Source organism: Amblyomma maculatum, chromosome 2 (assembly GCF_055883805.1).
Source record: "Amblyomma maculatum isolate TAMU_Amacu chromosome 2, ASM5588380v1, whole genome shotgun sequence".
NCBI lineage: Eukaryota > Metazoa > Arthropoda > Arachnida > Ixodida > Ixodidae > Amblyomma > Amblyomma maculatum.
The window spans coordinates 186279818-186293347 of record NC_139345.1 but is presented as its reverse complement, the minus strand read 5'-3'; the positions used below and the strand labels follow the sequence as shown (position 1 = coordinate 186293347).

Here is a 13530-nt window from a genome sequence, read left to right as displayed (position 1 = left end):
CCACAGACACTCTGTGAGGCGACTGAGCATCGTAGTGAGTGAGAATCGGCGTCCTGCTTAAAGCTTGCTTGTGTTTGTCAAAACTCTGCTGCTGAGCTGGGCCCCAGTGCCAGTCGGAGTCTTAGTGAAGCAACTCTCTGAGAGGCTTCGTAAAGTCTGCTAGCTATGAAATAAATTTCGCTAGGTGGTTTGCAGAGCCCAACAGAAACCTGACTTCTGACACATCACATGGTGGGTCAAGCTGGACTATGGCCCTGACCTTTTCCGGGTCGGCGCTGACTCCTGTTGACTTTACGACGTGTCCTACGAATGCTACTTCTGTTTGTCGAAAGGAGCACTTCTCGGTGTTGAGGTTAACACCTGCATCATCACAGCTTCCTCAGCACCAGCAGTAGGTTGGTGTCGTGTTCCTCAGTTGTCTTCCCTGTGACAATGATGTCATTTTGTAGACAACTCACGCCATCTAGTTCTTCGAGCACACGGAACATTTCTCGTTGGTAGAACTCTCGCGCTGTGGAGATTCCAAAGGGAAGCCTCAGGAACTGGAACCTGCCAACTGGTGTGATGAAGGTTGTGTGTTCGCGTGAGTCCTTGGACAGTGGCACCTGCCAGTACCCTGCTCGTGCATCTAGGCGGCTGAAAACTGTTGCACCTGCTAATTTTGCAAGACACCCGTCCACCGTAGGCATGAGCACACGTTCGCGTATTATTTGTTGGTTGAGTTGACCATAGTCCACGCAGATGCGCAACTCATTGTTCTTTTTTCGTGCGACAACCATTGGAAAACACCACTCGGTTGCTCGCTCGATCATCTGGATGACTTCCAAGTCTTCCATCCTTTCTAGTTCTTTCTTCACAAGTGGAAGCAGTGGAAGAGGCACGCGCTTAGGATAACTGACTGCGTATGGCTCAGCATCCTTTTTGACTTAAATGCGGTACTCAGTCTTCATGACTCCAAGCCCAGACGTTAGCTTTGGGTATGAGGCCAAGAAGTTGGGGACATCAGTTGATTGTGTGAGGGTTTCGTCTAGCTCAAGAGGGCGCTGTAGAATCCCAAGTGATTCTATAGCTGGTCGGCTGAGCAGCGATTCTTTTAATCCTTTGCTGATGAATACTGCTTCTTGGACTTCAGTGTTGCGCCAGGTGACTGTTGCATCGATGTAGCCAACAGTAGCTATAGCTGTCTGGCCTGGGCCTATCAACAACTGTTGCGTTGACTTGATGTGTCTCATGAAGGTTCTGTCGTACTGGTCGTGTGCGATTGCAGTCACATCTGCGCCGGTGTCGACCTTGAAGGTAAAAGGCAAGTTGTTCACGGTAGCAGTAATCCTCCACGGCGTGTTTTACAGCCCCTTTGATTTCGCCTAGATATAGCTCTCCGAGATCGTTTGGTCGTTGTCGGATACTCGAGATTTCATCGTTCGGCTTAGACATACAGACGCGGCCGTAGTGGCCTTTTTTCCCACACTGGTTGCACGCCTTGTCTATAGCGGGACACTGTGTTTTCGTGTGGTCACGCACACCACAACACCACTTGCAGCGTTCGTCTCCCGTCTTGTGTTTACGTTGAGGGCGCGACTCGAAAGGCACCTTCGCTTCGTTCCGACAACTTTTGACGTTTGTTTGGCCGCGAACTTCTCCCATGTCGAGAGGTGGCTGTTCGATGGAGCGAATTTTCTTGTGTTGAAGTTTCACGCTCTCTGAATTGCGGGCAGCTGTGATTGCTTTTTCGAGAGTCAGTTCTGCGTCAAGCTGCAGGCTCTCGCTGAGTTTTACGTCTCGCAAGCCGACCACGAGCCTGCCCCGAATCAGTTCGTCTTTGAGAGTTAAGTAATCGCATCTTTCGGCCATCTTGAACAGTTCAGTCGCAAATGCGTCGACGTTTCATGCTGGTCTTGTTTCCGAGAGTTGAATCGCGCTCTCTCATAGCTGACATTATTTCGAGGTAGGAAATGCTTTTCAAAAGCCCTCACCACGGCGGAGTATAATGTCATCTGTTCTTCTGTCAGTTTAAAAGCAGCGAGTACGTCCTCCGCTTCTTCGCCTATGGCGTGGAGTAATGTGATGATTTGCGTCGTCTCGTCCTGTCCTGTCAGACCGGATATGAGTCGGTAGCGTTCCCACCTGCGGTGCCATCGTGTCCAATCTTCGGGCTTGCGGAAATCGAGCTTTGTCGGCAGTTCCACGGCGAGCGGGTTGAACGTCATTCTCGGAGTGCCGCTCGCGCTGTTCGTTTGCGCAGCGAGTGTCTGGCATGACGCTGCAGCCGCTTACGTTGGGCTCGCTGTTCTTCTGGGTGTCACGCTGTGTTGGTTATCCAGCCGCTGCCACCCTGTGGTAGACGTGGCCGGTATAGCAAGCAAAACGGTTTATTTATACATCAGGTAATGGCGCCCGTTTTCGCTCTGCTTGGCGCGGTTGCCCATGCCGAGGTCTCCCGGCAGTCCGCCTGGTTAGCTTGCCGCTTGGGGCGCTGTCGTCAGTGGCGCCCACAACAGACTCTATGCTTACAAATAAACACAGAAATTAAACAAAATGCTAGAAAGTAAATTAACTTTAGCGTGCGTAATAAGGTTTGAGGAGCTACCGTGGACGAATTCTGGGTACGCCCGGCGTCGTTGGGATGAGGGCGTGACGTCGGGGTTGTAGTCAAGCGCTCTGAACCGTCGGAGGATGCTGTGTAGTTTAAAGTACCATTGCGACAGTTTTTTACTCACTCCGCGGCGTACCGATGAGTAAACCTCCACTTGGGCTCCCGGCCTGTACTCTGCACTGGGTCATCGCATATTGTATCGTCGGGCGTTAGTGCGTTGCTGGTCTTTTGTGCGCAACCGGTAAAGCCGTCGAGCTTCCTCTCCAAGCGGAAGGCAGGCGGCGACGTCCAGGTTCTACTCTGTAGTTAAGTGGGCCAATATTGTTTCGAGCGTCATGGTGGACTCCCTGTCCTATAGAAGCGGGGTCATCCTGCGTGCACTCCTGGACGTCTATGCTATGCGCAAACATCACGTAAGGCAGGATGGCGTCCCAGGTCATGTGTTCGGAGACGACGTACATAGCAATCATGCCCGCATCGTTTAAGGCGCTCTGTAAATCCATTGGTCTATGTATGGTACGCTGTTGTACATCGGTGGCTTGTATGACTGTATTCCGGGTTGGCTTGCGTTAGCTTGGCCGTAAATGCCTTTCCCATGTCCGTGATGAGCGCTTCTGGGGCGCCGTGTCACAAGAAAATTATTTCGACAAAAAACTTGAACACTTCTACCGCGATACCAATCATTTGCTTCGGCGTAGCGAAAAAGATAGTCGGTGGCTAAGATGATCGACTTGTTTCCCTTCGATGAAGATGCAAAGGGGCCAGGAGATACATCCCAATTTTTTGAAAGGGCATGGTCGGGGCAGTAACGGGTTGAGTAGCCAAGTAGGTCTGATCGACGACGTCTTGCGTCGCTGACACTCAGGGCACATATTTTCGTAATGTGCAACATCAGGCAGCCGCGATCAGTACCACGAAGCTCGTAGGGTACGTGAGTTCATTTATGGTTACCATTGCAGTGCATCGTCCCGACGGAGTAATGCGTTTACCAATTGCTGTGCAAATCAGCGGACCATCCCAAGTGGTGGTAACTCTCCTGAGCTGTGAGGAAAATGGTGCATTGATGAATGAATAATCGACTCCGGTGTCCATTAAGACGTTAACAGCGCGACCGTCGTCAACATCGAGGTAACTTTTCCGTTTCCTCGTATTGCTTGTTGAAACTGTACATACTTGTACTGTACTGCATATACTTTCCTCTTGAGCGATACCGGTAAGCCGCTAATCATAATCAGCTAGTATTTGCCGAGTCCACTTCATCCCAATCTTATTCTGCTAGTTATTTATCTTTCATCATCCGGATCTGCGGTTACTACCTGTCCTAATTAGACATATCCGTCTACGACCTCGAGTGGTTCTCTAACCCTTGGAAACTGCTTTTCCTTCCGTAGGCCGTTGAACATTATCATAGGCTTCCGCATATTGATTTTTAAGCCCACCTTTCTGCTTTTCCTACCTTCCTGCCTAGGGCTTCAATAATTAGGGGCAGTTCATCCCCTGAGCTGAAGAACAAGGCAATTTCATCCGCAAATCGCAGATTTCTGAGGTATGCTTTATCCTCCTTATTCCTAACTGGTCCCATTTCAATTCGCCGAATACTTCTAAGCAAGATGTCAACAGTACGGGGCAATCCTGACTCTTACCTAACCCCTTTCTGTATGGAAATTTTCTTGCTTTCTTTTGTGCAGAACAACAGTTACTGTGCAGCAGTTGTATATATATCTTCTAATACCTTCACATATGCCTCGTCTACACCCTGGTTTTCCAATGTCTGTCTGACATCCGATGTTTCTACTGAGTGAAATACTTTTTGGTACTGAATAAATGTATGTTTAAGGGCTGGTTATATATATTCCGAGCATTTTTGTATCACCTGCTTGATGATATGAATATGATCGATAGTTTAGTGCCTTTTTTTTAAACCTGTCTTCCTGATCTTTTGCTTGATTGAAGTCTACGGTTGTCCAGATTCTGTTAGCGATTACCTTAGTGAATAACTTGTGCGTAAGGGATACTAAGTTTATTGGGTCGTAAGTTTTTAAGTCTTTAGCGTCCCTCCTCTTATGAATAAAGATAATGTTAGCGTTCTTCTTGTTAGCGTTAACAAGAAGAATAAGATTGGGATGGAGCGCATTTGGCAAGCACTCGCAGATTATGACTAGCAGCTTACCGGTATCGCTCAAGAGGAAAGTATACAACAGTTGCATCTTGCCTGTGTTCACCTATGGGGCTGAAACGTGGAGGCTAACCAAGAGAGTTCTACTTAAGTTGAGGACAATCCAGAGGGCTATGGAACGAAAAAGGGTAGGGGTAACATTAAGAGATAAGAAGCGACAGAATGGGTCAGAGAAGTAACTCAAGTTAATGACATTCTAGTAGATTAAAGAGAAGAAATGGGCATGGGCAGGACATGTAGTGCGTAGAGAGGATAACCGATGGTTGCTGAGGGTAACAAACAGGATTCCCAGGGAAGGAAAGCGTAGCATGGGGCGGCAGAAAGTTAGTTGGGCGGATGAGATTAAGAAGTTCGCCGGGGTCAAGTGGATGCAGCTAGGACAGAACCGAGTTAGTGGAGAAATAAGGGAGAGGCCTTCGCCCTGCAGTGGTTTTCATCAGGCTGATGATGATAGCGTTTTTTCATGATTCTGGTATCGTCGATGACACCAGGCATTGCGTATGCAGGGTAGCCAGTTTTCATTGCACGATAACTTCCCCGTCCTTCAAGAAATATGCAGTTACTTGATCTTACCCAGCTGCTTCCCCCTTTTCATAGTTTCTGAGGCTTTCCTAACCTCGTCCTTCGTCACTGGCGGAATGCTTGATTGCTCTTCGCTAGGGACAGAAGGTCCGTCACTAGCAACCTCATTATTATTGTGACTACTTCAGCTACTGCATAGATTAGTATCGAACTCCTCGGATAATTTGAATACCTCGTCCATTTCGTGATTACACTGCCTACCTTGTCCTTTAGCGCATACATCTGATTTTTGCCTATGCGTACTTTCCTCTTCGCCACTGTAACGCTGGTGCCGTCCTTTAGAGCATACTCAATTTTTTCCATGTTATGCTTCCTTAGGTCGGGCATTTTGCACTTGATTACGTTTGATAGATCTGCCAATTCTATCCTGTCTTTTTGGTTGGAGGCTTTCATGCTTTGGCGTTTCTTAATCAATGATTTGGTCTTCTTTGATAATTTTCTAGCATCCTCTATGACTATCCTACCGCCTATTTCTACCGCGCACTCAGTAATGATATATCTGAAAATGTCGTTCGTCGCTTGTTCACTAAGGTCGTTATCCTCGGTTAACACTGAATATTTACTCTGTACTCACCTATGGAGAATTTCGAGGCCAACGAAAAGGGTAGTACATAAGTTCAGGACAACGCAGTTGGCTATGGATATAAAACTGGTAGGGTTAACATTAGGAAATAGGAATCATGCAGTGTGAATAAGAGAAATAACTCGAGTTAGTGGCCTTCTAGTGGAAATTAAGAAGAAATGGACATGAGCAGGGCATGTAGTGCGAAGAGAGAACAACCGATGCTTGCTTAGGGTAATAAATTCGATTCCAATTGGAAGGAAAGCGTGGCAAGGGGCGACAAAGTTAGTTTGGCGGATGAAGTTAAGAAGTTCGCAGGGGTCAAGTGGATGCAGCTAGCACAGGACAGGGCTAAGTTAAGAAATAAATGAGAGGTCTTCGCCCTGCAGTGGGTATTTTGCGACTGATAAAGATTACAGCAAGCGATTACTGCATCTACTTGGGTGTGAAGTTGGATTCACATTTCAAACTTTACCTGCATATTGCCCACGTCAAGCCTAAATTACCATATGGCATACGCATTCTAATGTGAGCACGAGCCTTCGTTTCACATGCTACACTGATGTCTTCTACACTGATACAATCACACATTTCCACATCACCGACGCCATTGTAGCCTGGGGAAACACTTATATCACACATTTAATTTCTCTACAAACGATTCAAAATCGTGCACTTAGAATAATTACTTACACCTCCAATGACTATAGTGCTAAGCATTTATTTCGTAACCATTGAATCGTGGAGGTCGATGAACTCGTTAAATACAACTTATGCATACTCTTCTACAAGTTACTAAATGACGAGCTTGCAGTATCACTTATCCCACAATTTTCACAAATGAATGATAACAAAACGTGATTTGCAAGAAACTAAAATTTATTAATTCTTAGAGTACAAACAAATTATGGGAAACAAACTTTTCATTTTTCTGCTATCATGGTCCGGAGCGCGTAACCAACCATCGTCAAATCCCTTATCAAAAACAGATTTGCATCCGAAGTTAAACTTTTCTCTTTAGCAACAGAAAATAACTGATACTGAATAATGACAATGTTATCAGGTGTGCGTAGTATGTATTTTTATCTGGTTAACATGTTCAAAGTTTGCACTGTCATGGATTTTTATGCATATCTTTTATTACTGTTTGACGACTTGGTATTTAACTTACTTGTTCAGTTCGTCTTCTGTTGCAAAATAATGGTATTTTTATTATCAACTTATTTATAGTCTACGTTCAATTTTACTGTAAAATATTGCTGTCCTGTATATTAATTTTTCTCTGTTATTTATAGGAGGTCCCGATACAGTCACTGCCTCTGGGACCTCCGTCTGTATGTATATGCTGGAAGTTACCGAACGGTGATATAATAAAATTGAATTTATTGGAGGTTGGCTTCAGGGTTTGATCTCGGATTGGTCTCGTGAGCCGGAGTCGTGGCTGGGGCAATCGGCTTATATGTCGCTTAGCGGCGGTTTCACTTTAAAGTCTGAGTGCGTGATCGACGTGGGTGTCTTCGTAGAGTTTCGTCGTAAAAGCGGCGTGGTAACCACTCTTCGTCGGCGGCGCATGATTTTGCTGTTTTCGCCTTCAAGAAACCTGGCATCTAACGGTTGCTACATTTATTTTCCCCTATTTGGGCCTGGGGACCTTCCTCGAGCATTTTCATCATAGTGACAGCCTGGCGACGCAAAGCGGACGCTGTACACCGATAGGGATCTGAACCGACGGTTTGACGGCACAAATTCTCTGCAGAGCAGATAGGTCTCAATTTCTTGCGGTCGTTCACTGAGGCGGGGCCACGGGACGTCAACTGGGAAACCTCGGAGGCCTATTCGTGGCTACGGGCAGTGGACAGGCAGTGGAAAATGATGTGTCCAGCCTCATCACAGTGGAAATAGATTGGGCGGTTGTTTGATCTCCTCCAAGCGGCACATTTCCTGGGTCTTGGAGGTCGTAGGTAGGCTGGGTGGGTGGGGACCAAGACGCGTCGTTCGCGAGCGGCTTGTCTGTAACGAGGGGGCTTGGCGTGGTACGTCAAAACGCAGGACGGCGTAACGCAGCAGCGTAGTTCATAGCTGGGAGTTCTTGCGTTGCAGCAGTCAGAGCTATCGCTCAAGGAACGCCCGGAACCCGGTGAACTTCCTCACGGATAATATATACATTTAAGCGACGCCACATGAGGCTGCGTCTGCGATAGCATGAGTCGGAGCAATTTTTGGCAAATGACTTCACGGATGATCTCTTGGAGTTTATCTCCGCTTGTAGGTGTGGTGTCTCTTTGGCGCGCCGATAGCATTTGAAGAGGGTGGTTATAGAGGCGCAAATTTGCTTTCACTCTATTTTCGTTATTCGCAGTTTCCTAACAGAACTCCGCAACAGTCTTTGGCGACTGGCGAAGACCCGCAAAGAGTTGATCTTTCACACCGCGCGTCAAGAGGTTCACCTTGGTTTCTTGTGTCATGCCGGGATCGGCGCCGCGGAAGAGACGCTGCGTCTTCTCAATGTTAGCCAGGACAGGCTCATTGGGAGCTGAAGTCTTGATTAGAGGAGGGCTTGGACTCATCCTTTCCGGACGGAAATCGCAAAGGCAGTCAAAAACGCCGGTTTGAATGTCTCCCAATCCTTCAAAGAAGTCTCAAAGTCTCATGAGTTTCGAACCAGATTTGGGCAGGTCTTTGAGGAGCAACGTTGACCTACCTTAGTTTCAAAGCGTCGTTCCAACAAATGAATTTTGCCACGTGGTCGAAGAGGTCCATCCAGTCTTTCGCCTCTTCACTGGACAGTCCTTGGAAGACCTTCCGGGGTCGAGCGGGGTCCTCCGGCAGCAGACTGTGTTCTGGTTGGAGCCCTTGAACACGATGGCTGATTCGGCGGCCGTTTGGCTGGCCCTTCAGGACTACAGGAAGAGGGCAGTGGTCTTGGCTTGAAGGGTTAAACCGGAGCACGAAGGACAGCACCTCCACCAGATGTCAGGTGGTGGCGACAAGGCCAATGACAATTCAGAGTCTGGGAGTTTACTAAACTCTTTATTGGGCTGATTTGCGCCCGCAAAAGAACTAATTTATTCGGTTGCGGCGATAACAGCAAACGTACTCGCTGGTCGTTCAACAAAGGATGCTCGTCGCGGTTTTCAACGTTCAATTTAAAGGCGGCCTAGAAACATCCAAATAAAGCCGCCAACAGTGACTAGCACAACCTGGAACATTGCAGAAACACATGCGAGTGGCCGGAATCATCGAGCCACACCTCGGCGCATCTGACGCGACAGAGAAACCGATAAATCTGCGTCTCGCAACAACGAACATGTAAAAAAAAAATGCAGAATTGATCTGCGTGCTAGAATCAGTTATAAGGCCGCATGCTGCCGTCTGGCAGAAGAAGACAAATAAAGATTTGATTGGTTGGCGGCAATATTGTAGAAGAAAAAAAAAGCAGACTATGAATAAAATTGACAAACGTTTTGCCCCCAGGTTATCCGATGCTTCTAAAGGCACCAGTTGTGTTACCAGTCACACATAATCTGGCAGAACTTCACTTCGAGCCTTGGAACGCGTCGCTGGACTTCGGACATGGTGATCCGGCGTACTATGCGGTGCAGTTTAAGGTATGTGATTTTAAGCAACTTTCAAAACGAAGGATTTATTACTAAATGTGATTTCGTTCCAAACAGTGTGTATCATTTTGCTTTAAAATTTCAAGTTCTGTGCTATAAAGAGAGTTCCGCCATTCCGTACCGCAAGTGCGGCTAAATCGATTGTAAGGAAACTTCTTCCATCCGTGAAATGCAAACTATGGTGCTAACAAAGCGGCTTTCTATATGTACTCGTAAACTGCCCTCTTTTAAGTTCGTCGCATAAAGAAAATTCTTTAAATGCAGTGTGTCAACGAGAAGTTGTTTTTTCGCACAAGTGTTTTCTAATGTTGTAAATGTTCACAACCACATCTCCTGTGGATGGTCTTATATGGTTTTTGCATGCTGTCTTAAAATGCGTTCTCTACTGGTTTTCCATTCAAGACTTGACTACGCAGTAGGACCGAAGGGCAAAATTTAAAAGAAACGATTTTGATGCTGGTTGGAACATTAGACCCCTCTGTTTGATATTTTCATTGCAGTACCCTGCGCCACACAAACATTTGCTCACAAATAATATGTATCTCTAGCAGAGCTGGACATGAAAAATGCAGGCCGTATGCGACAACAGCCTGTGTTACACTCGTGCGTTTCGTCGAGTTTTTACGTTCCACAGTACAAAGTTGTATTACTTTTGAGCTGCTGAGACAATTCTGCGAGATAGGCATTCAACTCATGACAGTATGTTATGTTCTGGATTTCGTGACCTAGGGTATTTGTTTATTGTTTTTTTTTTTTTGTCTTCATATTTCCACACTCGTCAAATATGCAGTCTTTCTGCGCGTATGGTAATAGACCCGTGAGAAGCAAAATACTATGAATATAATCTTTGCTTGGCTAAGAAATGTTTCCATGATGTATTCATTTATTTTACTGAATCATGTCGCTAATTCTCAGGTAATAAACAATTTTGTCATGAAGATTTCATGAGCAACGAGTGTCCAGTACTGCGCGGCCTCAATACGGCGGCTCATCCCGGCAGTAGATGCTTTGCAGAATGTTTCTTGTCTCAGAATGATTAGGGAATAACGCTGAGGGGGGAGCGCCGTTTGTACTAGGAGCACTGTTCAAGAAACCGAGAGAACGTGTTAACCATGTTCCTACGCGTCGCGCCGTCTGCTTGCGGCGTATGCAGACGTTGTTGTAAAAGAGTATAAAGACATTCTGATCCCTTACCAAGCCTTGAAAAAACATCCAGAGGCTTTTGGATAGCGTTTTGGGTCATGTTACGCTGTTTCCTGTATTCGCACTCTGTTCATCGTACGGAACCAAAGCTGAGGTGGCGATTTCTAGGCTGCCTCAATGTGCCCACTCCCCACCGCTCAGAGGGTTCGCCCATCGAGGTACCATAGGTGCTTTAGCCTAGTGGCGCCATCTGGGCTTCTAAACAGAAATATTTTTTTTTTGTCAACGAACACTTTTTTTTTTGTTTAGGTCTAGGAGAGGCAAAATATTCGCCCTAAATGGTATTTTAACGTTCATGAATGTTGCTGTAGATAACATAAGGCAAAATGAACGCTAGTTGCGCCATTTATGGCCAATGTAGACAAAAACCCAGTAGTAACGACGAGTTGATTGTGAAGCGAGACGGCTTGCTTCGAAGCGCGTCGCCATGCTGAAAACGGGATTACTACATGCGCAAGGGTCGAGAAAGGTAAAATCAGGAAATAGCGTATGTAAATCGTGTTTACGTTAGGATTCACTTCAAAAAGGGCGTCGCGAATGTGCGGATTTTTTGAACGTCTCATTCCAAATGATTTACTGTCGCCTCTGCACTCGTCGCAGCTTTGGTAGTGAGGCAGGGAGCTAGTGAGATGCAATGCATTAACTCTGCATATATATTCAAAGCGAGTTTCTGACGTTTCAAAGCAAAAAAATAGCTTAAATGGTATTTTTTTTATGTGCCACAATGAGCCGGCCTTCTTTCGATCAGCTGAGCTTCTGAATATTGGCGTGAAAAGTAGTACGATGATGCTATTCTCTTGCTTTTCTGTTAGCCTTGGTACGGAGAGCAAATTATTACTTTTTTCATCCCACGTTTTGATTGGTAGTACTAACAGCGTTTTAGGGGCTAGTTCGTGCTGCATAATACCCAGAAATGTGGCGCAACACCAATTATGCAGCACCAACTAGCCCTTCAAGCCGTTATTTTGAAAAGAAGAGGAGTGGTCAGGAGGAAGTGTGTTCAGATCCATATTACAGTTGGTAGTGTGCGCGTGTGTTGTGTCCCTTCGCTTGTGTTTGTTGCGCCACATTTGTGGGTACTAACTGCGCTTTTGTGTTCCTTGTCCAGGTGGCTTTTATCACCAAACCTGCATAGTATTGATGTGGTCGCTAGTAGGAGATTCTACTGTTAGGCTTTCTTTATGGTCTGAATGAATTACGAGACAGTAAATGGCGCCTCGCCACTGGCGGAATCGGCATGCTCTGTGCAGCCGGTTGTCGGCGCTGTTTGGACGGAGAGGCTTGTGCACCGTCCCACCAAGCATAAGGTGGTGCTGTTTCCACTGAGAGGTGGTACGGAGTACGAGGCTCGCGTACTCGTCATCGACTCGGACGCTGGACGGCGAGAGCACGGGGCGCCTGTGACCCGCTTTCGAACCACATGCGGAAGTGAGTTTCTTCCTCTGCCAAGCATTATCCGGTGGTGTGAGAGCGGTAATGCAAATACGCCATTCGTGCATGAAATACCGGAGAAATGAACACACCAAGGGAAAGTAAGTTTCTGATTCGTTACATCCGTTTTTAAGAATCAGAAGGGGTGCAGAAACAGTCTTCTCGGTGGAGACTTCTGCAGCACTATTAGCTGAAGGGAGATGAAGAGATTGAAGAGATAAAGAAAGAAAGCGAGCGGCGTCATTCAGAACACAAAGATAATATTACACACCGTGAGGTATTTAAGGTATTTAACCTTGCCTTGATATCCAAGAGCACACAAGTGCTATTTGCGTTTTGCTTTCCGCGGCCGCAATGGCCGGAGGAGATTACGCTAAATATCATAAAAGAAGTCCACTCTCCTGCATGATAGAATGGTAATTGGAAATATCACATGCACATACGATTATTAATCACAACTTGTTTCAGCCCAAACCCCATAGCTACCAATCAGAGCTCCTAGCTCGCTTTCAATCCTTTACATCATCATTAGAAGCCTCTTACCTCAGCGTGATGAACTAACTAGCATAATCGATACTACAGAAAGCAACTTAATTCTACTTATCGAAACGTCGTTAAATGGGAGCATTACGAAGTACAGGCCACACTTTACAACTGCGAAATGTTCCGCCGTTACCTCATAGGTAGAAGAGGTGGTGGCGTCTTAATAGCTACTAATCGCAATCTGCAATTTCATACAATGACAATTTACTTGCCCTTTGAAATGCTATTTCCCACCGGGGTGGCGCAATAGTGACGGCGCTCGACTATTGTACCCAAGGACGCGGGGTCGAATCCCAGCCTAGACGGCAGTTTTTAGATGAAGGCGTAAAGCAAGGCGCCTATGTGCTGTGCGATGTCAGTGCACGTAAATAACCCCAGGTGGTCGAAATATCCGGAGCCCTCCACTACGGCATCCCTCATAGCCTTAGTCGATCGCTTTGGGACGTTAAACCCCACAGACCCAACCAAACCGAAATACTACTTTTCTCTTCGAAAGCCTCATTTCTGCCAACAATAATATGCACCGGCTACCGTGCACTAGAGAGAGACACTTCGTTTATCCCTTCTTTTTATGAAGTTCACACGTGTTTTTATCGAAAAAACGAGCGCCTTGAATCACCCTGGTTTAATACCATACTAAAACGCCTTAACAACAAAAAGGTAACACTCTTCAGAATAGCCAAAAAACAAACAAATTACCCAAACACATAGCAACATTATTAAAAAGCTGAAAGATCCTAAACCAGGACAAAATCATCAGCTTTTTTCATTCATCCTACCCGATATTCTTCCTACAAGCCCACGGCAATTCTGGAAATGTATT

General features: G+C 46.2%; 1 protein-coding gene across 1 annotated transcript in view; it reads left to right on the top strand.

Annotated features, from left to right (window-relative positions):
- Positions 1-13530, top strand: part of LOC146200610 (uncharacterized) — a 306225-nt gene that overhangs the window by 126168 nt on the left and 166527 nt on the right. The window contains exons 12-13 of the mRNA XM_084595576.1: positions 9388-9521; positions 11984-12161. Of these exons, the coding sequence (XP_084451702.1) occupies positions 9388-9521; positions 11984-12161 (312 nt within the window). The remainder of the gene's footprint in view (positions 1-9387; positions 9522-11983; positions 12162-13530) is intronic.